This window comes from Phoca vitulina, unplaced genomic scaffold (genome assembly GCF_004348235.1).
Source record: "Phoca vitulina isolate PV1807 unplaced genomic scaffold, GSC_HSeal_1.0 scaffold84, whole genome shotgun sequence".
In the NCBI taxonomy this organism is placed as follows: Eukaryota; Metazoa; Chordata; class Mammalia; order Carnivora; family Phocidae; genus Phoca; species Phoca vitulina.
In genome coordinates, this window is record NW_022589787.1 from 797368 (window position 1) to 824818 (window position 27451).

Below are 27451 nucleotides of genomic sequence, written 5' to 3' on the forward strand. Positions count from 1 at the left end.
ACCAAAAAAAAAGAAAATATATTGTATTAAAATAAGAAACTCAAGCCTATTATTCATTTGCCTTTTCCCTTCCTCAAACATAACCATATATCATTTAATCAAAAATATTAACTACAGTGCTTAAAACTACATTGAAAATTATGGACTTATACTGAAAAATTAAAAATTATGTATTAAGAACCACTTAAATCTCTAAAAAATTATGCTTTTTGGAAGGAGTTATGTTATTTTTGCTTGAAATATCTGCAAGCTCCTTCAAAGGCAGGGACTATTCATTTGTTTCTGGATGTCCAGGGCATTCACACAGCAGATACTCAATAAATGTGTGTACATGAATGATCAATGTGTGTATGTCCCAGTCAACATATCTTTAATAATAAAGATCAGAAGACATAAGTATAGATATTTTATTAGAAAATGTTTCACTCTCAGAGCAATATATAAACTATTCTGCAAGATTAAAACAGGGGCTTTTGCCAATTAGCAGGACATCTTACTTTCAAACCAGGGCAGGATTTTTATACTTCCCTCACATTCAGGAAATACAAAACAATTTATATGAGTCAAGATAATCACAATCTATCACTTACTTTTCAATGAAAATTTATTAATGTTGTATTAATTATATACATTTTCAGCATATAATAATTTCACAATATAACAAACTCAAAATGGAAATCCACTTTCAAAACAAACTTTTTCTTTGCTTCTTCTCGTCCTCGAGCTTTTCCCCTAACATTGACTGAGTTACTTTAGAAAATGTTAAGTCTGTATATTTGAACTTATCACTGTCTATTTGGATTATTTCAAAAAGCAAGAAATTCAAAATAATGCTGTTGGGATTTATGCAGACCTTGGCCAAGCAGCAGATTTTCTAAGGACCAGAATGTGTGTAAATTGGAAGACCTCATGGTTAGAATCTAATCATTTTCTTTTGGCTGGCTGCCTCTTCTTGATCTCTTCTATTTACCTGCTTGCCTCCTACTCCTCCTGATGGTATGCTTGGGTTTTGTAGTGGCTGGGGGGTGGGCTCCACTGCTAGGGAGGGAGCCTGGTATTCTTTGTTCTTCACCTGCCAGAGGAATTAGAAGGGCCAGAGTGGGGAGTCTGTGCGCTGTGTAGGTTTGACTCTGGCAAAAGCAGAAGGTGAGAAGGACCACCTAGGTAGAGAGATCTGCAGCAGGTGCAGAGTAGAGAGATCACAGAGAGCAAGTACTTCATAATGACTGAACATCCTTGCACTTTTTCCTTTGAAATTCTCTTTTCCTTATTGATTTCTATGAGTTCTTGATGTAGTATATATTAAGTATATTGCAAATGGATTCTCCTGTCTCTTTTAACCTTCTTTATTATATACTTTTGCCAGACAAGTGTCCTTAAACAACTTTTTCTGTATCATTTGATTGTTTACTTTTTATTTGGTACAGTTCATAAATTCAAATGACAATTAAAAAAATAGGCTTACAGAGATGCTTCAGTGGTACATCTTTCTATCCTGTCCACCAACCTTCTCCTTTGTAGGTGACTATGTTAGGACACTTTTGTATATAATTTCTGATCAGTTTATTCTCTTAATTAACTTTTTATTTCAGAGCAGCTTTATATTTACATAATTCTTTCAAAGATAGTGCAGTTATTCTATATCTCACACATATATTCCTCTGTTATCAACATCTTACGTTAGTATGGTGCATTGTTTGCAGTTAATGAACCAACACTGAAGTTCATACTTTATTCAGATGTCCTCAGTCTCTTCATAATGTCCTTTCTCTGTTCCCAGATCTCATCCAGGATATTACATTTAATACTCCTCTCTCAAGGCTCTTCTTGGTTGTAACATAACCCAAAAAGCTTCTCAGACTTTCTTTGTTTTTGACAGTTTTTGGATTACTATTCAGGTATTTTGTAAAATTTCCCTCAATTGAAATTAAAAAAATATATATAATGTACACACCATAATATCTTCCTTTTTAAAATTGTACAATTCAGTGATTTTTACTATATTGACAATGTTTTATAAACATCCCTACTATTTAATTCCAGAACATTTTATCATCCTATAAAGAAACCCAATAACCACTAGGAATCACTCCCTACTCATCCTTCCCCCATTCTCTAACCATCACTGCTCGGCTTTCTGTCTCTATGAATTTGACTATTTTGAACATTTCATATAAGTCACTCATACAAAATGTGGCCTTTTGTGTTTGGATTTTTTCACTTAGCATAACATTTTTCAGGGTTCATCCATTTTACAGCATGAATCAATACTTCATTCCTTTTTATGGCTAAATGATATAGATATGCCATACCACATATTTTGTTTATCCATTTATCAGTTGATAGACATCTGAGTTATTTCCTCTCTCTATTATAATGACTGCTATGAAAATTCATGTACAAATTTTTTGCATAGATGTGTGTTTTCATTTCTTTTTGGTTATAGATTAAAAGTAGAGTTGTGGGTCATAGGATAACTTTATGGTTAAATTTTTAGGTATTACCAAACTTTTTTCTAAAGTGGCTGCACTAATTTACATTCCTATCAGGAACGTATGAAGGTTCCAATTTGTCCACATCCTCCATAACACTTGTTATTGTCTTTTTGATGATAGCCCTCCTACTGAGTGTGAAGTGGCACCTCATTGAGCTAATCTTTTGCATTTCCCTAATGACTATTGATGTTGAACATCTTTTCATGTGCTGATTAGCCATTTGTTTATCGTTTTTTTGGGTGAATTATTTATTCAAATCTTTTGCATTTTAATTTATTTTCTCTTTTTATTGTTGAGTTGTGAGACTTCCTTTATATGATATTTGCAAATATTTTCCACCATTCTGCTGGTTGTCATTTTATTTTCTTAATAGTGTCCTTTGAAGCAAAAACTTTTATGTAATTGTGATAAAGTCCACTTTATTTTTTTGGCTGCTTGTGCATTAGGTATCCTATCTAAGAAAACGTTGCTTACTTAAGTCAACATCACACAGATTTACACCCCTGTTTTCATCTAAGAGTTTTATATTTTAAACTCTTACATTAAGTCTTTAATCCATTTTGATTTCATTTTTATATATGATATAGGAGTTCTGATCAGTTTTACAGATTCTTTAGCTTCAGTTGTATAGAGAAAAGTTCTTTTTGTTTTGTTTTGTTTTAATTTTGAGAATAGTTTTACTCCAGATTTGTTGTCCCTTAAGCTTATACCTTTGAGTGTATGACTTGGGGATAGGTCTAGACTTTGGAAAAAATGGAATTGTTGGGAGACATATCTGTCTAGCAACACAGTCCTTATAACAAAGCATATTGGTAAAGTTCCCCCCCCCTTTTTTTTTTGTATATTTCTTCCCATTTGCAGGGCATGCTCAATCAGACTTGTAAACTGATATAAATTATACTTTTTAAGTACATGAGTGATCCAATATGGCAGCTCTCTTTGGCTTGTGTGTAAGGCTCAGGGAGCTTATCGTGTCTTCTTTGGCATCTAAAACCAGCTTCTTACGGTGGTAGAGCAGACAGAAAACTATCAGGAATGTGGTCAGAGTTGTCAAAAAGAGCAGGCTGGAAAAGGATTTGGAAGATGGGTCAATAAACTAGACAAGTATGTTAGAGTTGAGAATTAAATATAATTTTGTTTTATCTTAATATTTATTTTTTAATTCTAAAGGTAATTAACACTGTATAAAGTATAAACATGGTAAAAACATTTAAAAAAAACACACAAATACCAAAATTGTTACAGCCAACATGAGCCTAAAGGGACATGACTACTGAACATGTGTATGGTATCTTGCAACAAGAAAATGACATTAAGAAAAATCTGAGGAAATATGAGTAAGGTACAAATTTTAATTAACAACAATAACATATATACCCAATTTTTATTTCCCAGTGGAAGTTACCACTGTAATAATTGGGGCTATTCAAAGAGCTAACACATTTATAGAGTTTTTGGTCTGAATCAAACCCTATTCTATATATGCATAATCACTCATTTAACTGTCAAATCATTGTGTAAGATAAGTACAAATCCTCCATATTTTACAGATTAAAAAAAAATAAGGCACAGAAAGTTAGATAATTGCCTAAAGTAACATTGCTGTCAAGTTTCACAACTAGAATTTGAATCAAATGAGTCTGAGTCCAAGGATGGTTTTCAACACTATAGTGGTATGTATCCATTCATACATTTTTTTAATGTGCATGTAAACATATATTTACATAAAATATTCACATAGCATTAATTTTACATAATATTTTGCTATTCACTCCCATGATCAGAGTTGACTTTCTATTTCTAGGGGAGTAACTAAAAATAGTCAATATGCCAGAGTGGCATATTTTGGGGTAGTATGTTATGAACTCCTTCATTTTTACTTCACAAGAATGTGTAAAAATGAACTATTAGTGCAATTTTGTAGATCAAAATCTGTTTAATATTGATAATTTCAAATGATTCATTCTTTATATGAGCTGTATTATATTTCTATATATCAGCCTATTATTGTTTATATACATAGGTAAAAATTTACTTAGCCTGTATATCTTTCATGAGGCACATTACGTAGTTTTCAAGATTTTATTATGATAGATGTCTGCATTGACATGTCTCTTCACACTTGTTTGTATAGTACAAGATGATTGGAAACAGAGCACTAGCTTAGGGGGGCGGGGGGGGGGAATTTTAGCCGTTTAGTCACCATTAGCCCACCCTCACCCTCAGTTCTTTGACATGGAGAATGGAGAAAATAGCAAAGCTATGTAAAATTCTATGCAAATACAGCTTCGGGATTATTTCTTTAGCTTTCTCTCCTCAGCATTGTCTTTTTCCATGTTATACATATGTAACAATTTTGGAGTTACCAAAGTGTCTCTTAAATCTGTAGAGGGTGTTATTTGGAAAGAAAAAAAAAATCATTGTATCTACTTGCTCATTCCTATTGTATGAGAGTGTTATTTTCCCCACTCCAGCTATCACTGATTACTGGTAAAAATTTCAATATACCTATGTAAAGGTTTTATGTAGGAATACAAATTAATTTTTCATTTTATACGAATTGAGTAGACAACTTTTCCAATTTAATTACTTATCCATTCTGTATTGGAGAGTTTAATTACATTATGATTGTTTTGGCATAATTTTGACAATTTGCAAAAAAAAAAAAAAATAAACTGTAGAAAGCAGAAAAAGAAGGAAAGAAATCCCACCAAATTGAAATAATATAGTATCTTTTAAAAGGGATTTTCTTCTAGCTTCGATTATCTAGCAATATTGCATTGACTGTGGTTTTGCATCAATTTAACTTTTCCAAATCAGCATTTCTGACATGGTGTAGGAAAACATGAAGATGATTGTAAATCAGGATTGCTTGGCCCATGGTGCCTGCAAAGATTTGAATTATTTCCTCAACATTTTACACATATTTAAAAAAAGACCTTGCCATTGAACCCCAGGGTGGTGGTGTCGTCCCTGGAGTCCCTCTCTTAAGGCGCTAATGCCTTGGCTATTTGGAATCCAGCAGACATCAGGCCCGGGTAATTCCACTTAGCAGAGGCGCTGGCACCCCTGCACTGCGGCAGGACCTCAGCACTGCGGCAGGACCTCAGCACTGCGGCAAACTGTTGCGGTTGCGCAGCCAAAGCCGGAGGGGAGGTTTGCTGCGCATGCGCATGTGGAACTGGTGCGATTAGTTGGTGTTGCTGCAGTGACTCAAGCGCAGAGTGGAGTGGTCGCCGGAGATGCCTGACGGTCTGTACTGAGGAGCGGCTAGCAGCGCGATGGAGCGGGCCAGGTTAGCTGTGTGGCTCTCTTCCCTTAGAGACAGCCTGGGGAATAGTCGTTTTTGTTTGTTCAGTGTTCCAAGTTTGTAGAATTTAAAGTATTGTTGTATATAGTGGGAATCTGGCTCTAAAGTTCTTTGTTCTGGAGAATTGAATGGTACACTTTTGAAGGTTTGGGGATTGGTTGGACCTCCCTGGACGATACTCTGACCGTGCCGTGTCATATTGCAGCCAGTGTACGCCACTGTATCGTGTCCCATCAGATCCATTCTAGAGTGGCCCTTTGTCCTTGAGATATGAGGCCATGACTGTGGTTGAGGAGGGTATATTGTGATGGCTGTGGTGCGAAAGGCAGGGGAAGGTACGACGGGGTGGGATCAGTGGGGAATCCACAGTACCAAGGAGGGGGTGACAGGGTAGGGCATCGGGTATTGGTGACAGTGGTATCTGGGGGTAGCAGGGTGGCTGACGTGGTGATAAGGAGGGGTCTTCAGGGTGAGGTGTCCACTATGATGTGATCGTGTTGTAGCAATGGTGTCCGCCATGGTGGTGGTGGGAGGGAGTAGAGGGTAGGCTGTTCTTGGTTGTGATGGTAGTGAGGGGGTAGCCACGGTGGCCGTGCTGGTGGTTGGGGGTCAACAAGGTGGCCACTGTGGCAGTGATAGGGAAGAGATGGCAGGGTGACTAGCAAGGTGATCATGGTGGCCATGGTTTGGGGGGAGGCAGCAAAGTGACCGTCATGGTGGTGGTAGGGAGGGGCGGAGGTGGTAAGGGGCAGTGGGGGTGGCTGCCATGGCGGTGTTTGGGAGGGGGGTGGCAGGGAGGCCACCGTGAGGGTGATAAAAAGAGGGTGGCACGGTGAAAGGGGTGACCCACCTTGGATATGGTATGTGTGGGGGCGGCGAGGCAGCCATGATGGTGGTGACGGGAGGGGCGATCAGGTGGTGGTGGGGGCAGTCATGGTGGTGTGTGGGAACCTTGGAAGAGTGGCCGCCATGGTGGTGGTTGAATGAACGCAGTAAAAGGCGGCGAAGGCAGTGGATCTGTAGTCTGGTAGTGGGCTGATGGAAGGGGCAGCGAGTGGTCCACAACCCTTAGTTTGAGGGAAAGGGGAGACCGTTCATTTGTTCTCTAATCTGAGGCAGTCTAAAGAGTTTATATTCGGGCGAACCTATCCATTACTCATCTGAAGGGATAGCTGCACAAATGTTTGTCTTTAGATATTTTACTCCTTCATAATTCCTCGCTTTTGTGGTTTTGGTGTAAGATTAGAGATATGGTGTGCAGAGTTTGCTTTATGAACTTGTGAGAGTCGTACCAGGTTCTGGGATGTAACACTGCAGAGGCGTGTCTTGTTTGCACTGATTTTTCCTGTATTCGGAATAAGGTTTTCAGCGGTCCGCTGCCGCGTCACGACCATTGTGCAGCTCGCCAAAGATGGCTGCCGCTGCAGATGTGCGGATCTGCGCAGGCGTGACAGGGTTGGGGGCAGCCTACCCCTCCCCCCGTGCCGCAGTGGGGGAAGGGTAGTCTATGCAGCTTCTCCCAGGCGGCAATTTCGGCGGCACCTTCAAAGCGCAGTGCTGAGGGGAGGAGGCCGGCAACGTGGGCAAGCTGCCCCCTCCCCAAAGTGCCGCAGTGGGGAAGGGTGCGGGATTTTGGGTGCGCAGGCGCAACTGGGAAGACACTGTCTACGCCCGGCAATGGGGCGGGCATCAGGGGAGGGGGTTTGCGCAGCATCCGCTTGGTGGGGCTGGCAGCTACCCCCCCTTCACCTGTCTGCTGTAACGGCTACTCCTGCCCTCTTGTGCTGCAGTGCATGGAGGGAAGGAAGACGTGGATTTGCTGAGCTTGTACCTTGGGCCGCCCCTTGCCCATAAGGCCACATTGGAGTGGAGGGGGCAACGGGGCAAAGGATTTGTACGTTCTGTGCCTGCCTAGACTGGCAGCCATGCTGTGCCCCTACTTTTCTGTTGCGCCGCAGAAGGGAGAGATGGGGGCCTGCAGGCAGGGCAAGAAAGGCGAAGTCATCCCATGATCCACATTGCTGTTACTTAAGGCAGCCTCTATCAATGGTGCTGATTTTAAATGTTTTCTGACTTACAGAGGTCCACCTTTTCATTTTTATAGATTCCCTAGGTTGTATTATGAGCGGTCTCTTAATATTCAGAGGGGATTCAGTAACCCTTTAGAAAACCCCTTATTACATTTGATTTCCACTTTACAGATTCGATAATTGCACAACTGCATCACCTTTAAGAGTGTCGTATTTCTTAATCTGTGGATGTTCTTTTTGTGATGCGGCCTTTATATACCGTTTCCTTAAATCGGGGATCAGGGCTCCTCCAGGGTGTTTAGGAGCTGAGACCTGTAAGTTTTCTTTGCTGAAGGGGAGCAGAGCAGAGAATCAGAAAAGTAGAATGCTAGACGGCTGTAAGTATATGTTGGATTAGGGAATTCTTGCTCTAGTCAGGTTTTTAAAGTGATGCTTTTGACCCATCATTTTGAAGTTGGACCTACTATGAAAATTTGGTGAGAAAATATAATTAAGAAAGTAACTATTCCAGTGTTCTGTATTCCACCTTTGAAGGGGACCATTTTCAAGGACTTTGTTTTTCTTTGCAGAATGTTGATGGGCTTGCCTTTTTTTTTTTTCTATCACAAACAATATGGTTGTGCTAAATTGGAATGTAATTAAGGAAAATATAAACCCAGAAGACTTGGAAAGCTTTGTTGTGGAATTTTCTTTTTGAGTAGTTTTAGAAATAGGAGGCTGGAATTCTGTGATACTTAACGGTTTGCTCATTTTTTCCTACTTGTATACACATACTGCTTCAAAGAATTATATTTTGCTTTAATTTCTGATCATTTTGGCTATTTGCAAAATGAGTGTGTATTATCCTGATCAGCCATTTTGTAGTTTTTCACGCAGACTCAGGATCTCAATATGGCAGATCCCTTTGGAAAGACCTCTGAGGTTTCAAGGTCTCTGCCCTGCCCACTGAATATTTGGCTTAGTAGTAGGGCTTTTTGAAAATGACTAGGCAGTGTGAACTCTTTCTGTGGTTTAGTGCAAGGAAACAGTCCAGGGATTGTTGTATTGCTATCTAAGGCAAGGTACTGTCTGGTTTGGGTTTATTCAGATTATTTTGTATTATATTGGTTTGCCCAGTGCATCTGTCACATGTCTCATTACTGAAATACTTTCCCCATATGTGGTGATGCTACATCTTCATTCCTGCCCTTTCCTCTGAATGTGCTCAGATTTGTTTTTTAAAAATTCCACATTTAAGATGTCAAGGCCTCAAAGTTACTCTTTTAATTGGAGTTTTGTTGACACACAATACTTCATTAGTTCCAAGTGCACAGCGTAGTGATTCAACAACTCTCTATGTTGTGCAGTGTTCATAAGTGTAGTTACCCTCTGTCACCATACAGTGCTGTTGAAATACATATCATTGACTATATTCCCTATTGCATTCCCCTGACTTACTCATTCCATATCTGGAAGCTTGTACCTCCCACTCCCCTTCACCTATTTTGCCCCTCCTCCCCATTCTCCCCTCTGGTAACCACCAGTTTCATCTCTGTTCTTTCGGGTGTCTGTTTCTGTTTGTTTTTTTGTTTCTTCTTCTTTTTTTTTTTTGATTCCACATATAAGTGAAATAATAAGGTACTTGAATTTCTCTGACTTATTTCACTTAGCATAATACCCTTTAGGTCCATCCATCTTGTCAAAAATGGCAAAATTTTTTTTTATAGCTGAGTAATATTGTATTTATATACTGCATCTTTATCCATTCATCTATTGACAGACACATGGATAGTTGCTTTACTATCTTGGCTATTATACATAATGCTACAGTCAACCCAGGAGTACATGTATGTTTTTGAATTAGTGCTTTTGTTTTCTTTGGGTAAATGATCAGAAGTGGAATTACTGGATCATGTGCTATTTCTATTTTTAATTTTTTGAGGAACCTATGTACTGTTTTCCACAGTGATTGAACCAGTTTACATTTCTACCAAGAGTGCATGAGTTTCTTTTTTCCACATCCTTACAAAGAGTTATTTCTTGTCTTTTTGATACTAGCCATTCTGACTGGTATGAGGTGATATCTCACTGTGGTATTGATTTGCATTTTCCTGATGATTAGTGATGTTGAGCGTCTTCTCATGTATCTGTTGGCCCTCTATATATCTTTGAAAAAAAATGTCTATTCACTTCCTCTGCCCATTTTTAATGGGATTTTTTTTTGTGTGTGTGTGTGTGTGTGGGCATGTGTGTGTGTTATTTATATACTAATCCCTTATCAGATACATTACATTATCAGATACATTACATTACGTTAACCCCTTATCAGATATATCATTTGCAAATATTTTCTCCCATTCAGTAGGTTGCCTGTTTTTTGTTGATGTTGTCCATTGCTGTGCAAAAGCTTTTTATTTTCATGTAGACCCTATAGTTTAATTGTTTTTGTTTCTCTTGCCAGAGGAGACCTCTATAGGAAAATTTTGCTAAGGCCAACATCTAATAAATTACTGCTTATATTTTCTTTAAGGAGTTTTATGGTTTCAGGTCTCACATTTAGGTCTTTAATCCATTTTGAGTTTAATCTCTTACTTTGACATTGTACTCTGCTACTTAGCTATATTTAGAAAGAATCCTTGAATTAAGCAGGGTATGAATATTGACTCAACATGACAGGGACAATGAGATTTTTTGTCTTTCTTCAGTGTACATTAGGATTTTATTGCTGGTCTCCTTTGCCCCTTCCAGTTGTGTGGCCCAGAGCCAGAAAGCTTAAGAGTTGTTGATGGTTAAGGTTGTCTCTCTCACTAACAAAGGTTGTATAAGGGAGTCATTTCTTTTGCCTTCTAGTTCCTGAATGCTGGCTGGCTTAGAAATTTCTTTTTGATGGTTCCACAGGTTTTGGTTTAGAGGCACTGGTTTTCTCATGATTATGGGAAGATCTGTAGACTGAGATTACCTCACATTTTCTTTTTTTATTTTTCATTCTTGAGATCTTAGTAGTTGAATTTTTATTAGTTTTTTCGGGCAGGATGTAAGGGATATTATATATTTGACAGAATGTTAGGCTATTTGGAAAAACATTGTGTGATCTCATCCTTGTTGCTTCTCATTGTATTTCCAAATTAGTATTATTTTTTTAATGAAAGCAATTTTGGAGCAAAAAAATTAACATTGTGCACATACAACTTTTTCCATGTTTTTTTCATTAACTTTTTAAAGTATGTTCTATGCCCAATGTGGGGCTTGAACTCACAACCCTGAAATCGAGTCACATGCTCCACCGACTGAGCCAACAAACCCCATCTATTTTCCTTTATTATTTACTTATTTGTTTAAGATTTTATTTTTAAGTAATCTCTACACCCAATGTGGGGCTTGAACCCACAACCCTGAGATCAAGAGTTGCATGCTTCACTGAATGAGTCAGCCAGGCACCTCTCTATTTTTCCTTTAAATGCTTATTTTCTGAAAGCTGGTTTCTAGGTTGTGAATGCAGTAGGAAGATTATAAACCCACATGTATGTATATTTAGAACAAACTTCCTATATTGTGAAAACAGTGCTGCTCCTTGATTTTACATGGAGCTTTAAGTTTTTCTTAAAGATTTTGTTTATTTGACAGAGAGAGACACAGTGAGAGAGGGAGCACAAGCAGGGGAAGTGGGAGAGGGAGAAGCAGGCTTCCCACAGAGCGGGGAGCCCGATGCGGGGCTCGATCCCAGGATCCTGGGATCATGACCTGAGCCGAAGGCAGACGCGTAACGACTGAGCCACCTAGGCACCCCATACATGTAGCTTTAAAAATGGATTTAGAAAATTGAATAATTTTGTGTGCTGTTTCATTTCTCCCATGAACTCAGACTTTTTCATACTGAGCAACTGCTATGAAGGGATAAAGGAACTGAAGATTTTTATTTATTTTTTATTTTTTGGTAATGTGGTATTTTCAATTATACTATTCAATTAATCATAATTGATGGTCTATGACATAGAGGTCTATGATAGTTCTTTTTATTATATAATTTTAATATAATATTAACAAATATATTTGTGAAGCCATGTTTCATCGATAAATACTTCATTCCATTTTGGCACTGAATGACATTCCATTGTATTGAATATACCATACTGCACCATATTTGGTTTATCCATTTTTTAGTGGTTGTACTTTGGGTTGTTTCTGCTTTTTGGCTCTTAAGATTAAAGCTGCTAGGAACATTCACACTCAAGTTTATATGATTTTGTTTTTTTTAACTCCCTCTTGTGTTCACTTCGGCAGCACATATATTTTACTTCCTCTAGGAGTTGAATTAGTGTCAAATGCTAAACTATGTGGTTCACATTTTTAGGAAGTGTCAGAGGCTATACCATTTCACATTCCCACTACCAGTTTCTCCACCTCCTCCTCCACTCCGGAGGTGTGAAGTAGTATGTTTGTAGTTTTTATTTGCATTTCCCTAATGACTATACTGATATTAAATATCTTTTTTTGTGCTGATGTAAATTTGTATGTCTGTGGAAAGCAGTCTGTTCCAATCTTTCACCCATTTTTAAGTGGAGTTTTTTCATTTTATTATTGAGTTGTAAGCGTTCTTGAGCTGTGTGAATTGCAAATATTTTCTCCCATTTGGCCAGTTACATTTTCACTTTCTTAATAGTGTCCTTTGAAGCAAATATGTATTTTACTTTTGATGAAATCCAATTTATGGATTCCTTTCTCTGGTACTTCAGGTATCTAGGAAACCATTGCCTAATCAAAGGTCAAGGAGATTAGCATATTATATACTTTTATGATTTAAAAATCTGTTATGTACATTTGTGATTTTTAAATGATTTCTTTTTTTTTTTTAAGATTTTATTTAGTTATTTGACAGAGAGAGCGAGAGAGCACAAGCAGGGGGAGCAGTAGAAGGAGAGGGAGAAGCAGGCTTCCTGCTGAGCAAGGAGCCCAGTGCGAGGCTCGATCCCAGGACCCTGGGATCATGACCTGAGCCGAAGGCAGACGCTTAACCATCTGAGCCACCCAGGCGCCCCTTAAATGATTTCTAATGCTTGATTGAAACACTAAAGTTTTTGAAGCAGTGAAGCAACTTGGGTTTATTGGAAAGCTATTTGATTGGGTTATTTTGCATAATCTAACGAATTTGAAAATAGCAAGGGTTCAAAGAATTAGTTTTGGGGATGCTTCCTTGAATTCTGCCCTGGAGGGAGGGGAGCCTAGGTGGCTCAGTTGGTGAAGTGGCTGCCTTCAGCTCAGGTTGTGATCTCAGGGTCCTGGGATCCAGCCCCATGTTGGGCTCTCTGCTCAGCGGGGAGCCTGCTTCTCCCTCTCCCTCTGTCTACTGCTCTGCCTACTTGTGCTTGCGCTCTGTCAAATAAATAAATAAAATATTTTAAAAAATGAATTCTGCCCTGGAAATATTACATTGCATGATTTTTGTAAACTGCTTTTCTTCTATCCTCTCTGATTAGCATTGTTAAATTGCAGTTATAAGAGTGGTTCCTGTAGTTTCTAACGTGGATGACCCAGGTGGGAGATTACATGCTCAGATCCCTTGAGCAGCCATTTTGTGAGCTGTTCTGCAGATCATAAGATGGTGGTAGCTATGTTGGTTTTATGTATTTATTTTTTGTTTAAGCATCCCTTTTATTTCTTGTTTTACAAATCCTAGGAAAACAACATTTGCACAGGAGGTTGCTTAAGTAGAAATTTTATAATTTAAACTTTATGCTTTATTCCATTATACTAGAAGATCTGTCCTAATAAAATATTTTCAAACCAGGGACACATGGGTGGCTCAGTTAAGCCTCTGCCTTCAACTCAGGTCATGATCTCAGGGTCCTGGGATCAAGCCCCTCGTCCGACTCCCTTCTCAGAGGGAATCTGCTTCTCCCTCTCCCTCTGCCTACCTCCCTCCCCTGCCTCCCCCACCCCGCCGCTCCTGCTCACTCTCTCAAATAAATTAAAAATATCTTTAAAAATATTTCAAACCAGTTTTGGAATCTAACCAAACCATCTATTTTTTGAGGGTATGTAGGTATGGGTAGTAGGTTAGTGCATATAAGTATATCTCTGTAAATGTATAGCTTTATGTCTGCATAATATAAAAATAAGTGGAAATATTTTCTTTTTGCTTAATTCTCTGATATATCCCACCCCCCCAGTTTTCTGATGTTAGGGGGCTTTTTCTTTTTTTTAAGATTTTATTTATTTATTTGGCAGAGAGAGAGAGAGAACAAGCACGGGGAGCAGCAGAGGGAGAAGCAGGTTCCCCACTGAACATGGAGCCTGATGTGGGGCCCAATCCCATGACCTGAGCCGAAGGCAGACACCCAACCAACTGAGCCATCCAGGCACCCCCAGGGGGCTTCTTTTTTCTTTCTTTCTTTTTTTTTTTACAAATTTATTTGTTTGAGAGGGAGGGAGAGAAAAAGAGAGGGTGTTTATGAGTGGGGGGAGGGGTGGAGGGAGAGAAACTCAAGCCGACTGCCTGCTGAGCACAGAGCCCAACATGGGGCTCCATCTCACCAACCTGAGATCATGACCTGAGCCGAAACGAAGAGTCACATGCTCAGCTGACTGAGACACCCAAGTGACCCTGATGTTAGGAGTTTCAAAAGGGAGAAAGTTGTTTTAGGATAGATCCTGACTATTGGAGGATATTTTTATTAAAATTTTGCCACGTTTCTTTTCTACCATTTTTATTGAGATACAATTGACTTACATTACTATTGTACCTTGTTTTAATTATATTATAAGCACTTTAAAAACTCCATTATATTAATATAGTTCTAAATACAGCCTTCAGGGGCGCCTTGGTGGCTCAGTCAGTTAAGCCAAGGCTTCAGCTCGGGTCATGGTCCTGGAGTCCAGGGATCAAATCCCACATCAGGCTCCGTGCCCAGTGAGGAGTCTGCTTCTCCCTCTGCCCTTCACCCTGCTTATGCTCTCTCACTTTCTCTCTCTCTCGCAAATAAATAAATAAAATATTTAAAAATAAATACAGCCTTTAAATAAGTGGTTATTTTAAAGTTGATGAAGTCTTACAAAATAAATTTCTCTTTCTGCTTCAGGGACCGCTTACACCTGAGACGGACTACGGAACAGCACGTACCAGAGGTGGAAGTCCAAGTCAAACGTAGAAGGACAGCCTCACTGAGCAACCAAGAGTGAGTATAGTCTGGGTTGAGAATCAATTTAGTTTAGAATTCTTGTTCAAAGTTGAATAGAGTATCATGCAATGAGGGGTACTGAAATGAATTTAATTAATGAAAGAAACCTATGCTTATAATATAGAAGATAATGCAAAACACTTGAATCAACCTTAATCAGGTAGTACTAACTTATGTTAAATTTTAGTAAAATGCATTTTTTCCCAAATGTGTAGGTGAGTTTTATCAATAAAATTCTATATCCCTCAAATTTGATATTTATATAATCTGTTTTATGTTACTAAATCACTTCTATGTTTGCAAAATTTTTTATTCATTGACCGAATGCTAATTTATATATTCACACATATGCTGCATTATTCAGATTTTTATTTTTGGTTAATACATTTATCCAATTAAAAACTTGAAATGTGGGGCACCTGGGTGGCTCAGTCGGTTAAGCGACTGCCTTCTGCTCTGGTCATGATCCCAGAGTCCTGGGATCTAGCTCCGCATCGGGCTCCCTGCTCAGCGGGGAGCCTGCTTCTCCCTCTCCCTCTGCTGCTTCTGCTCTCTCAATCATGCTCTCTCTCTCAAATAAATACATAAATAAAATCTTAAAAAAAACCTTGAAATGTATACATTTGTTCCTCTCTTTACATAGGATATCTACACAGAGGTACACTTTTATTTTTTTTAATTTTTAAAAAGATTTAATTATTCCTTTTAGGGAGAGAGAGAGTGTGAGATCAAGCTGGGGGAGGGGCAGAGGGGGAGAGAGAGAGAGAATCTGCAGCAGATTCCCCACCAAGCATGGAGCCTGCCTGATGCAGGGCTCTATCCCAGGACCCCAGATCCTGATTGAAGCCAAAATCAAGAGTCAGACACCTAACCAACTGAGCCACCCAGGCACCCCCATGCACTTTTAAATTTAGGTTTCCAGAAGGGTGATTTTAATACAAAATATACCAACATTTTTAATTACATGATACATACATAGTATTTATTAGATCTTGCATTTTGTTATTATCACAAATCATGACAGAATCAGTGGGTAGCATTTTTTTCCCTTTCCCAAATCTGTTCTATTTGGTTATTTTCCAAAATTACAAATATTAAAAATACATGATTATCGTCTCTTTATAAAACACTTAACTTTGAGATAGAAAGTATCTACTTCGACTTACCATTGCCCTTCCCTCCCTAGAGATAATCCACAGGTATGTAGATGTCTATATTTTCAGACCTTTTCCTGTTCATTCATGTGTATGCACATGTGGAAGCGGGGAGAGGGAGAGGCATACTTGCGATCTCCTTTTTTAAATTTTTATTTTTTTAAAAGATTTTTATTTATTTGACAGAAAGAGACACAGCGAGAGAGGGAACACAAGTAGGGGGAGTGGCAGAGGGAGAAGCAGGCTTCCCGCGGGGCTCGCAGAGCAAGGAGCCCAATGCAGGGCTTGATCCCAGGACCCTCCCAGGACCTGGGGATCAAGGCTTAAAACTGAGCTACCCAGGCGCCCCTACTTGTGATCTCTTTACATATGCGAGATTTATTGTTGTGCAACAATATGTCTTGGGGATCTTTCTATTTCAATGCATATAAATACCTCATTTATTTTATTTATTTATGTTTTAAATATTTTTATTTATTTATTTGACAGAGAGAAAGACAGCGAGAGAGGGAGCACAAGCAGGGGGAGTGGGAGAGGGAGAAGCAGGCTTCCCATTGAGCAGGGAGCCCGATCCCGGGCTCGAACCCAGGACCCTGGGATCATGACCTGAGCCGAAGGCAGATGCTTAACGACTGAGCCACCCAGGCACCCCACCTCATTTATTTTACAGATTGTAGAATATGGGTGGTTTAGTAACAATTTCATTTATCAGTAGCTTACTGATTTGCATTTCTTTGCTATTATTAACAAAGATAAGGGCAGTCAATTTGAAAGTTAATATTCTTTATTAGTATTAATTATTTACATTTTATTTCAGTTCCTCAAATATAAAGCTTTTTTAAAAAAACTGTTATAGTGGAGCCTGGGTGGCTCTGTCGGTTAAGCGTCTGCCTTTGGCTCAGGTCATGATCTCAGGGTCCTGGGATCCAGCCCTGCATCTGGCTCTCTACTCAGCAGGGAGCCTGCTTCCCCTCTCTCTCTGCCTGCCTCTTTGCCTACTTGTGATCTCTCTTTGTCAAATAAATAAAGTCTTAAAAAAAAAAAAAAGACGTTATAAAGTGGGGGTAGAATTTTGTCTTTTGTTTTTTGTTATTTGCTCATTTTACGTGGTAAAGTTGCAATATATTCAGTTGCACATTTTAAATTACTGGTGAAGCCAACAATTTCCCCATTTCCCTGTTTATTTATTCTTCTGAGCTCACTATTTTATTACATTTTTATTTTGGGAATTTAAAAGAAGTATTTTGTGAATGGATATTCTGTGTAATTTGTTCTTTTTTAAAAAAGATTTATGTATTTGAGAGAGGGAGAGAGCACCAGCCATGTGCAAGTGAGGGGGGGAGAGGGGAGGAGCAAGAGAGAATCTCAAGCAGACTCCGTGCTGAGCATGGCACCCTAGCAGAGCTCAACCCCACAACCCTGAGATCATGACCTAAGCCAAAATCAAGAGTTTGGCCACTTAACTGAGCCACCCAGTTGCCCCTATAATTTGTCCTTATAAAGGAGATATATAATAATGCAGCATATGTGTGAATACATAAATTAGCATTCGGTCAATGAATAAAAAATTTTGCAAACGTAGAAGTGATTTAGTAACATAAAACAGAAATTATATAAATATCAAATTTGAGGGATGTAGAATTCTATTGATAAAACTCACCTACACATTTGGGAAAACTGCATTTTACTAAAATTTAACATAAGTTAGTACTACCTGATTAAGGTTGATTCAAGTGTTTTGCATTATCTTCTATATTATAAGCATAGGTTTCTTTCATTAATTAAATTCATTTCAGTACCCCTCATTGCATGATAAACTTTTTGCCATATTAATTTTCTCTTGTATGGTAATGTCTTTTGTAACTTAAAAGCGTTTAAAAGTGGCATTTTTACCCAGAATCTCTGGAAGTATCTTGAGTTTGTTTAGAGATTGTGATTGAGGTATGGGGGATTCTCTTGAGGGGAGGATCTTTTGTTAGTGGGTAATGGTTCTGTCATAGTTAAATTTTGTTAGAGCTTTTATCTTATGCAGGACCAGTGTGAACCAGCATAACAGGTAATCTCATTTTCTTTAAGACCTCTTTAGGTGTCATTTTCTTGTCCAAAGCCATGGAAACATTTTGTTGCTTTCAAAGAAAAAATAAGTTCATTTCCTGACCTCTGCTGTTTATATTACGTATAAATACTACAGGGTGCTAAATGGGCAGGGGAGTTTTGAGTTAGGGAAATAGTGTAATTTCCCCAGTCAGTTATCTCCATTTTGAGAGTAAGTGGATTATAAAATGGGTAAGCAGTATTGATACTCGCTAAGCCTTGCATACTGATACATATGCTCAGAATTCTCTCAGGATTGGGATAGTTAAGAGTTAGTCTGTTTATTTTGATGATAATCCATCAATATCCCACATTTTCCCAAACCATAAGTGCTAAAAGTCAGTATTCCTGAGAAATTGTGTGGTACTGGTTCTAATGCTAATAAAGATTTGCTATTCATGTTCCATCCAAGATACAAAACAAAATTGAATAAAAACCAAAACAATGCAGACGAAACCTCTCACAGACCAACAGTAATTGTTAATAGAAGCTCACTGGTTTTTATTCTTGGAATTGATGGTTATACCATCTTCCGATAGATCTATCAAGTAAATCAGTTTTTGATCTTTGGGGCTGGTGAATGTCTTTCCTGTTTCTTGATGCATTGTAAATTTGAGAGAATTTGGAGATTGGGGCTGGAGAGTCTTCTGGAGAATCTATTTTATGCACCCTTTTATATGTCTTTCTAAATTATATTCTGCATTTTATGAACTGAATATTACATGTACTGCATTTTATTTTCTCCAGTTTTAGTTTAGTATGCAGCTGGGTTTCAGGTTAAACCCAAGAGGAACACTCCAGTAGGAGTTTAAGAGGGTCAAGGAATATATTTTTGTTTTCTCTGAAACACTTTTAGAACCATATTAGGTTAGACTCTTAGTTGCCATTTGGTAATAAAGGATTGGAACTAAGAATACCTAAATAAAAATGGGACAATTTAAAAAGCATGAGCAATGTAATGAAGACTCTTAATGGAGTTAGTGCAGTTTTGACATGTTAAGGGTACAGTCCCTCCTAAGATTACCCTCAAAACAGATAGCAACTGCAAGCCCCAGAGTTTCTAGGCCACCTGCACTTCTCAGCATCTGGATAGAGATTCAAGGTTTCCACTATTTCCTCAGGTTCCATAATTTTCACAGCACTCAAGAAAAGCACTACACTTACTATTAAGTTTACTATAGGGGATACAGGTCAGGATAAGCCAAATGTAGAGACTCATAGGACAAGATCCATAACTTCATGTCCTTAGGTTGTAATACTCTCAGCTCATCAATGTATGTATATCGCCAAACAGGAAACTCACCAGAACTTTGGGTGCTTTCTAGAGTTTTTTTTTTTTTTTAATATTTCATTTATTTATTTGAGAGAGAGAGAGAGCATGAGCAGGGGGGAGGGAGAGGCAGAGGGAGAAGCAGACTCCCTGCTGAGCCGGGAGCCCAGCATGGGGTTAGATCCCAGGACCCCAGGATCATGACTTGAGCTGAAGGCAGACGCTCAACCAACTGAGCCACCCAAGCACCCTGCCTTCTAGAGTTTTTATTAGAGTTTCATTATTTAAACATGATTGAGTCATTGACCATGTGGTTGACCACGGGCCCCACACTCTAATCACATAGTTGGTCTTTGTGGCTTGGCCAGCCCCTGTCCTGAATAATCTTATTAGTGTTAACTCAGGTATGATCCAAGAGGCCACCAAGAATAACGAAGATACTTCTATCACTTGGTAAATTTGAGAATTTAGAGGTTACCTTCCATGAGCCATGAAGAAATTCCAACCTAATTCTTTTTATTTAACAGAATCTTAAAAATGCCATTTAAAAACTGTAGAAAAATAGTGGAATATCTTTTTTTCAGGCCCATTTCCAAATCTGCTATTGAGTAGTTTCATAAATAGACACACACACATATATATGCACATGTATGTGTGTATATATATGCACATGTATGTGCGTATATATATGCACACGTAACACACTTAACAAGGGCTGAATTGCTGGTGATTTTTTTTTTCTTAATGCTTGTCTTGTTAGCCAGTAAGATTTCCTACATCATAATTTACAGAATCAGATTCACAGCCAGATTACTGATCCATACGGATGTACTGAGGACTTTTGTCTGGAATTCCCTTCCAACTAATAGGTAGTCAGTTTATATAGTTTGAGAGCCTAAAATTCTGGGCTCTGGTAGTTCCTTGTTTCAGGTGGTTACTCCTTGGAGTATTTAGTATGGATAACAGCCTTAATATCTTGCTGGAAATGGCCTTAGCAAATGCCTCCCTCTTCTTGCTAAGGGTTAAAGAATTGTTTCCAGATAGGATTGGAAAGTGAGTAATGCGTATGGTTCTGATGGTTTTTCCACAGGGCTTTTTAAAACAAAAGAATTTTTTTTTTATTTTAAAGTTTCTTGGGTAGTATCCCTAAAGTAGTAAGTATCCTTTTGTTCCTTGCACATTCTGTGTACAGAGACTCCTATTTCTTCTTCCAGTCTCTTCACAAAAGTAATGGGAAGCTCTGACCCTAATTGAGTCTCTCCTTAAATGTAAGGGTCTACACATTTTCTTTCATATTGTTACCCATATAGGAAAATCTCTTCTCATTTATATTCATTTTTACATATTGTGCTCTTGTCATAGGTGTCAGCTGTACCCAAGGCGATCTCAGCAGCAGCAAATACCTGTGGTGGATTTCCAGGCGGAACTGAGACAGGCATTCTTAGCTGAGACACCAAGAGGTGGTTAAAGCGGTATTGGAACATCCAGGTAGCTGATTTCCAAGTGAAAAAACAGGTTAGAACTGATTGAGTCATGGTTAGGAATAAATAAATAGTGTGTTTGGAGGTCACTTAATTACTTGGGATATGTTAAAATACATTTTTTTTCTTAAAAATTTCATAATTGAATTTAAATAAAAAAATTCATATAATCACATTGCAGAAAGATTAAAGAAGTAAAAGCAAGCAATAGGACCTTGGTCTTCTTAACCCGACACTTAGTTTCCCAGTCATTTTAGTGCATGCTTTTTAGGTAGTTTATTTGTATCTAATTTCTATTGGTTTTCCAATTAATATTATATAAACATACTGCATTATAAATGGATGCTGAATATCCTGCTAGTGAATGTTTTGTAATTACCTTTTGTGAGAAACTTCATCTTTTTCCTGGTAGTTTCAATAAAGCTTCAGTGAACTGCCAAGCATAACATATTAGATAGGATCATTTACTCAGATATGAAGATGTGAAAATAAACTGAATCAGAAATATTAGCTTAGGTACATTTTCTAAATTATATTTCAAAGTATTAGTCTCCATTACCCTGAATAAATAATGGGAAAAAAATGGAATGCCAGTTACGATACACTTTTACCTGCATTGGTTGTTTTAATTACATATCATTTGTGCCTACTGAATTATAAAGACACATCACATTCATAACCAAATAAGCTAAATAATTTTCCATGCCTTTTTACTAATTATTGCTTTTTTTGTTTTGTCTTTTTTCACTTTTTTGTTTTCAACAACGTATTTGAATCAGCTGACAATGTATCAATGTATTTGATTCAGCTGACAATGTAATAAAAATATTATCCATGATTTTTTCAATGTGATGTAGATTTATTTACAGTCTGTCTTTTAATGTTTTATGTGACCTTTTTTAAATTTTAATATGTGAATGCCTGTAATGCAAATTTAGAAAGTAGGAGACAGGAGCCTATTGATGAGTTTTGTTCTAGATTTTCTTTATTTCTGTTTTGGTGTATTACCTCTCAACGCACATTAATTAGGCCTGTTTATAGCCACTATTTTGAGTTTTAAATTAAAAGATACAAAACAGATTTTCTGAGAATTCTCCCCTTCTGCATCCTTTATTCAGCATTCTCCAGTAATTACCTGGAGCTGATTGCAGGGCAGTGGCATTGATTTCAGACAGTGGAATCTGATCATTGTCCCCAGCTGTTCCCCAGAGTAAGGCCATTTTTAAATGATTAAGTGAGAAAAGCAGATTTTTTTTTTAACCAGGAGTTTTTTGGCTCTTCAGTGTAGCTCATATACTCTTGTAAGTTCCTAAGTATAATTATTTATTTATTTACCTGGGGCTTATGATCAAGACTCACATGCTCTACCAGCTGAGCCAGCCAAGCACCCATATAATATTTAAGTCATACATTATGATCTTCATATAGGATCATCTGGTTTTCTGATACTATTTTTTATTTTAGTTTCAAGTGCTAGTTAAACAGCACTTTTTACTAGGATTGTTTTAGAGCAGGGGTTAGTAAAGTATCTGACCCACTCACTTTTCCTAAAGAAAATTTTATTGGCACACAGCCATGTCCTTTCGTTTGTGTATGGTCTGTTGCTGTATTTGTCACTACAGCAGCAGATTGGTGTAGTTGTGACAGATTGAATGGCAGGTAAAGCTTGAAATATATCTTCTTCTTTAAAAGAAAGTTCTCTGGCATCTTTCTTAGAGAATCACATTTGAAGATGAAAACACCAAGTTGGGACAGTGGGGGACTGGTGATACTATAGAAGGTGGTGAAGAGAAAGGGGTTATAAAGGAAGTTACATGAAAGTGAACATTATAGGGTAGGGAACCAGATAAATTTCTGGGATAAGGTCAAGTCTAAGAATCATGTTAAAGAATAAATGTAGATGGGTAGTTTTTAAAGACATTTTAACAATTGGTATGTTTCCTTTTTTACAATAAAAATCTAAAGCTTCCAAGTGATAGACAAGAAAAATGGGGAGTTAAACCAAAGATTTTAAAACCCATGTTTCAGCCACAGCGTAAGGTTGAATTTTCTTTCATTTTCCCCATTTGCTTTTTTTAAGTTGGAATCATGCTTTTAAATGAATTTATTTTGTATTTATTTCACTTAAATGTATATCACTAATGTTTCCTCATTTTATTATAGTCATCATAATGATAATTATTCTAATGAATAAATGATAGTTTATTCATGATTTACTTTCCCTTGTACTTGTTTTTTTCTAGTTTGCTATGCTTTTATAAATATTCTATATTTAAAAGATATATTTGGTATCTTAAATTTATTAGGATAAGGATCCAATTGTGGACTGTAGGGTATACACATTAGTATGACTCTTAAATGTTTTGTTACATTGCTTTCTGACAGCATCATAAGCATTGTTTGCCATCAAGAATAATTACTACTAGTGCTAGTTTCTCAGTACCATCTTTGTGTCTTTTTCTTTGATAAATAAACAGTTCCAAAAATGGAAAATTGTTTTTTTGTGTGTGTGTGTGTATGGTTTTAATTGGCATTGCTTTGTGGATGAATACTTTTTTCCATTTATTGTGTTTTCTCCTTTTACTTGTTAAACTTTTTTGCACATTTTCTGTGAAGGGTGTGATATTTTACCAGATTTGAGTGAGCACTAATGCATTACCATTATTATATGATTTCTCATTTGTTGTATGTATCTTGGACAAGTTTGACCATCTTATCTTTTCACTTAAATTTTTATAAAGTTTAATCATTTGAAAGTCCAGACTTTCCAAAAGTTTAAGAACTTCTTTTGTGAGGCATCTCAGGATGTTTGAGTCAGGGGGCCATTTATTTGCTTATGCTTTTTGATGTAAGGAGATTTATCATAACTGCTAATTCATCAGTGCAATGTGATGTTGTGCTCTTACGCTCTTCTTCATGAAGCATGTTGATGTCATTTGCTATGGAGATAAATTTGATCAATCTCCAAAGTGAAACATCCTTTCGCTTATAAGGGTTCATGATTATGGTGTACTAAATTTAGGAATAAGAGATAACTTTCTAAATCTTAGGTCCTATTCGTTAAGGAGAGTCTTTCCTTAATCACTTCAGTCAACCCCTATTCTGAGTTGTGAGTAAAATGTATATCTCTTATTTATATAGAATATTTTATATTATATTACACGTCTGTGTTCCCAGTTCTTTAGGTCTCCAGTTCTTTAGGTTATGACTCACATCTGCAGGTACATTTTTATACTTGATAACTGGTTAACAACATCTAGTAGATGTGGAAGGGGTTTATAAACTCAGCAGGTTAGGTGATGGACAGAAACAGGACTGCAACTGGCCTTTCCTTTTTACTCTTCCACTATACAAAGGAAATGTTTGGATTTGTTGGTTTCTTTAAGTTAAACTATGAATTAAGCCTGATAGTTATGTGTTCACTGAAATGCCAGTTGGGACAGAACATTTAAACTGAAGCTGATAGGGAAATCTGTACTCGAATCTTTTTGGCATCTGAAGGTAAAATTTTGTTTCTGAATTTTAAATTTTTATTGGAAAGGTGACTGACTACAAATTCACTGTAAATGCACGTTTGATGCTGGGTTCCATTACATCCTTACATAAGAAACTTTTCAGTGATTACATTTTTTTTCCCTTAAATGAACTCTTGAAATCTAGCCCTACTGTTTTTTTCTTTTGTTCTAATAATCATGGTCTTGCGGTGCAGTGTCTGGTAGTACGTCTCCATTGTTGATGGTAGAGGGTGTGTACTCCAGTAATAGTGTCTTGTTGAATGGTTAGCATTCTTTGTTTTTGTTTTTATTTTTTTTCACTAATGGCGATATAAAAAGTAATGTTATAAACTTTGTACATTATGTGAAGGTCTTGACATTTTACATTTTAAAAACCGCTTTTTTGATTTATAGTTTATATACCATAAAATGCACCTAATTTTTTCATAAATATACTGACTTTTGCAACCATTGTCTGGTGCTTTTAGGATGCTGCATTACCAAAGTAAGATCCTTCATGCTCATTTACATACATTCCCTGTTTCCACTCCCAACTTCAGGTTACCATTTAATTTACTTTCTGTTTCTATGTGTATTTTTTCTATTTCTGTAGATAATTTACTTTCTGTTAACAATGGATTGCTGAAGACTTTATATCTTAATAGATACAATATTATAAAAATTGCTAAAGAATGAAAATTGCTACTTTAAAAATAAGTGTAGGATTTAGTCAGCTTCATAGGTAATCCTGTCAGGATTAAGAACATCTATATTATAGGCCTTAAACTACTCATATGTTGGCTAATTGAATTCAAATAAAAAAAAAACTACATTTATTTGGGGAGGGTTGGGTACATTAGTCTGCTGATTTGAATAGATCTTTTGAGATCTTTACATGTCAGTTTTATGCAAAACATTAATTCATGTACAAATATTGGATGCTACAAAAGGGGGGTTATCCCTGATGTCATTGTGTCTTTAAAGACGTAAATTAGGTAGATGGGAGAAGAAACAAGTGTATAGATATTGTAGTCAGTTAAGATAAATGCTGGATGGGCTCCTGGGTGGCTCAGTCTGTTGAGCATCTGACTTTGGTTCAGCCCCACATCAGGCTCCCTGCTCAGTGGGGAGTCTGATTCTCCCTTTGCCCCACTCCCATCCCCCTGCTTGTGCGATCTCTCTCTCTCAAATAAATAATTTTTTTTTTTTTAAAAATGTTAGAGAAATATGGACAGGGTTGAGGATATAGGTAGATTGTCTTTCAGAAAAAAGGCACAAATGGTGCATGGCAATTTGCATTTGGAGAAAAAAGGTTAAGAGATATTCTGAGTAATGATGAATTTATTTTTTTAGACAATCTGATACTCCAAATTCTCATAAAATGCATTTAACAGCCATCAGATTTTTATAATTATGGGGCAACATCTACATCTTACACCCTTAACTGAATTATTTCTTTCATACTATTCTGTTTCCTTCTTATCTAGTGTCCTGTAGTTCCACACGGAAAACTGTATCCTCAAAACATTCTTTTACAGTATTGTTTTGATGTTACAGTTCACACCCACAATTTAAATGATTTTATTTTCACATCCTGAAATAAATAATTCATAATTTACTTAACCAGTGTACATTGCTGTTTGAAAAGCGTCTCTGTTGAAAACAGCAATTTTAATGTCTGTATTGTTAAAAGTAAAATTATATCAGATTTTGTTTATGATACGGGGCTACATTTATGCATAAAGCCAAATTCCCATTCAAGTCTAATTTGTGTGTTTACTTTTCAAATAAGTATAATTAGTAGCTTGAGACCCTTTTCCAGTTTTGACTATATTTGGTTTCCAGACTCAAGAACATTTTCATTAGTATATTGGGAAAAATAACACTGTTGTAATAATGCATGTTTTTTTTGATTGCTAAGAAAGTTGCCCATATATCCATATAAACAAGTATCAGTTGTATCCTATTTTAATGTAGGAAGTCATAAGCAGGTACATGATAATGCATTTGGTTCTTGGTAAAGAAAGATAATCTAGCATTATTTTGAAATGCTTTTGGCAGGGTTGAGGAGTCGGGGGAGATTGAGGTTGAAAACATTTAGGTGGTTTAACTAGGAAGCAAAAGTTTTAACCTACCTCAGGACAGTAATTCAGATGACTAAACATAAGGATATCAAAATGTTGAAATTGCGATGAAACGGTGTTGACTTGGGACCAGAGAATGAAGCACTACCTAAAATAAGAATGGAAAGAAAAAAGATCAGTTTTTGGAATGGGAAATAAAAGCAATTTTTGAAACATTTAAAAATTTCTGCATAAAGCAAAAATTTAATAAACTTTGTCAATTTTAAGTGCATAAAATGGGGGAATTAAGGTGAGGGAATAGTGAAATTTGGTGTTCACTTGGTGGGTATAAGAACATGGGAAGTCTTTTGAACATGTCTCTTAAAATGATTTTCATAAAAAATTGTCTGCCTGTTTTTAAACATGGTAGATTGCAGTGCAGCTAGATCATGCTTTCCTCTGCAGGCTCCATCTACTGTTTGAAGCTTCTGCCCCAAGCTTGCATTGTTTATAGGAGAACCTGCGTCATACCTTTATCTGTAGCCTTCCCTTAGGTCTTAAGGATCCTGAAACCTTACTGTGGACATTGGATTTGGTGGAACAGCAACCATGGTAAGATGTATATTAAGACAGAAGGGTGAAAAGCTACTGGAAGGGCCTAATATAATGGTTTACCAGAGTGTGGGGTGTCTTTGGGTTCTTAATGTTAGAAATAAGGAATCAGTCTTTAGAGATGGTATCTCATTGTATGATGTATCAACTGAAGGAGAGCTATGTCTGTTGTTCTATTGTAGTGATTAAATGGTTGAAAATATCTTAAGAGGGATCTTATATGTGAGAAAATACAGAAGGGAATTTTCATTTTGATTTATAATAGTAAGGGACAATCTAGTAGATGGAAGACTC

General features: G+C 37.1%; 2 protein-coding genes across 9 annotated transcripts in view; both read left to right on the plus strand.

Moving 5' to 3' along the window:
• The first annotated feature begins 5669 nt into the window (after positions 1-5669).
• SNURF (SNRPN upstream reading frame) lies at positions 5670-27097 on the plus strand. 3 transcript variants are annotated; one of them, XM_032395401.1, is made up of 4 exons: positions 5670-5790; positions 14891-14986; positions 20870-21022; positions 21768-23094. In XM_032395401.1, the coding sequence occupies exons 1-3, from the start codon at positions 5777-5779 to the stop codon at positions 20973-20975; spliced, it is 216 nt and encodes a 71-aa protein (XP_032251292.1). In that variant the 5' UTR covers positions 5670-5776; the 3' UTR covers positions 20976-21022; positions 21768-23094. The 3 variants fall into 3 exon arrangements, with proteins under 3 accessions (XP_032251292.1, XP_032251291.1, XP_032251293.1); XM_032395400.1 differs by lacking the exon at positions 21768-23094 and adding an exon at positions 27011-27097 and having other exon boundaries at positions 5702-5790; positions 20870-20995; XM_032395402.1 differs by having other exon boundaries at positions 5702-5790; positions 20870-20995.
• Positions 20999-27451, plus strand: part of SNRPN (small nuclear ribonucleoprotein polypeptide N) — a 29610-nt gene continuing 23157 nt past the window's right edge. For 5 of the 6 annotated variants that reach the window (XR_004298201.1, XR_004298203.1, XR_004298202.1 and 2 more), the window contains exon 1: positions 27060-27157. Coding sequence is in view for 1 of the 6 variants with exons in the window: in XM_032395398.1 (XP_032251289.1) it covers positions 27155-27157 (3 nt within the window). In the remaining 5 variants the exon portion in view is untranslated. Of the gene's footprint in view, positions 21023-27059; positions 27158-27451 lie in introns of those variants that run through there. The other variant, XR_004298205.1, reaches the window with a different exon arrangement.

Bases quoted from the DNA above. Each gene is read 5' to 3' on its own strand.
- SNURF (XM_032395401.1), top strand. The intron at 14,987-20,869 runs GTGAGTATAGTC...CTCTTGTCATAG, and splicing joins GCCTCACTGAGCAACCAAGA to GTGTCAGCTGTACCCAAGGC.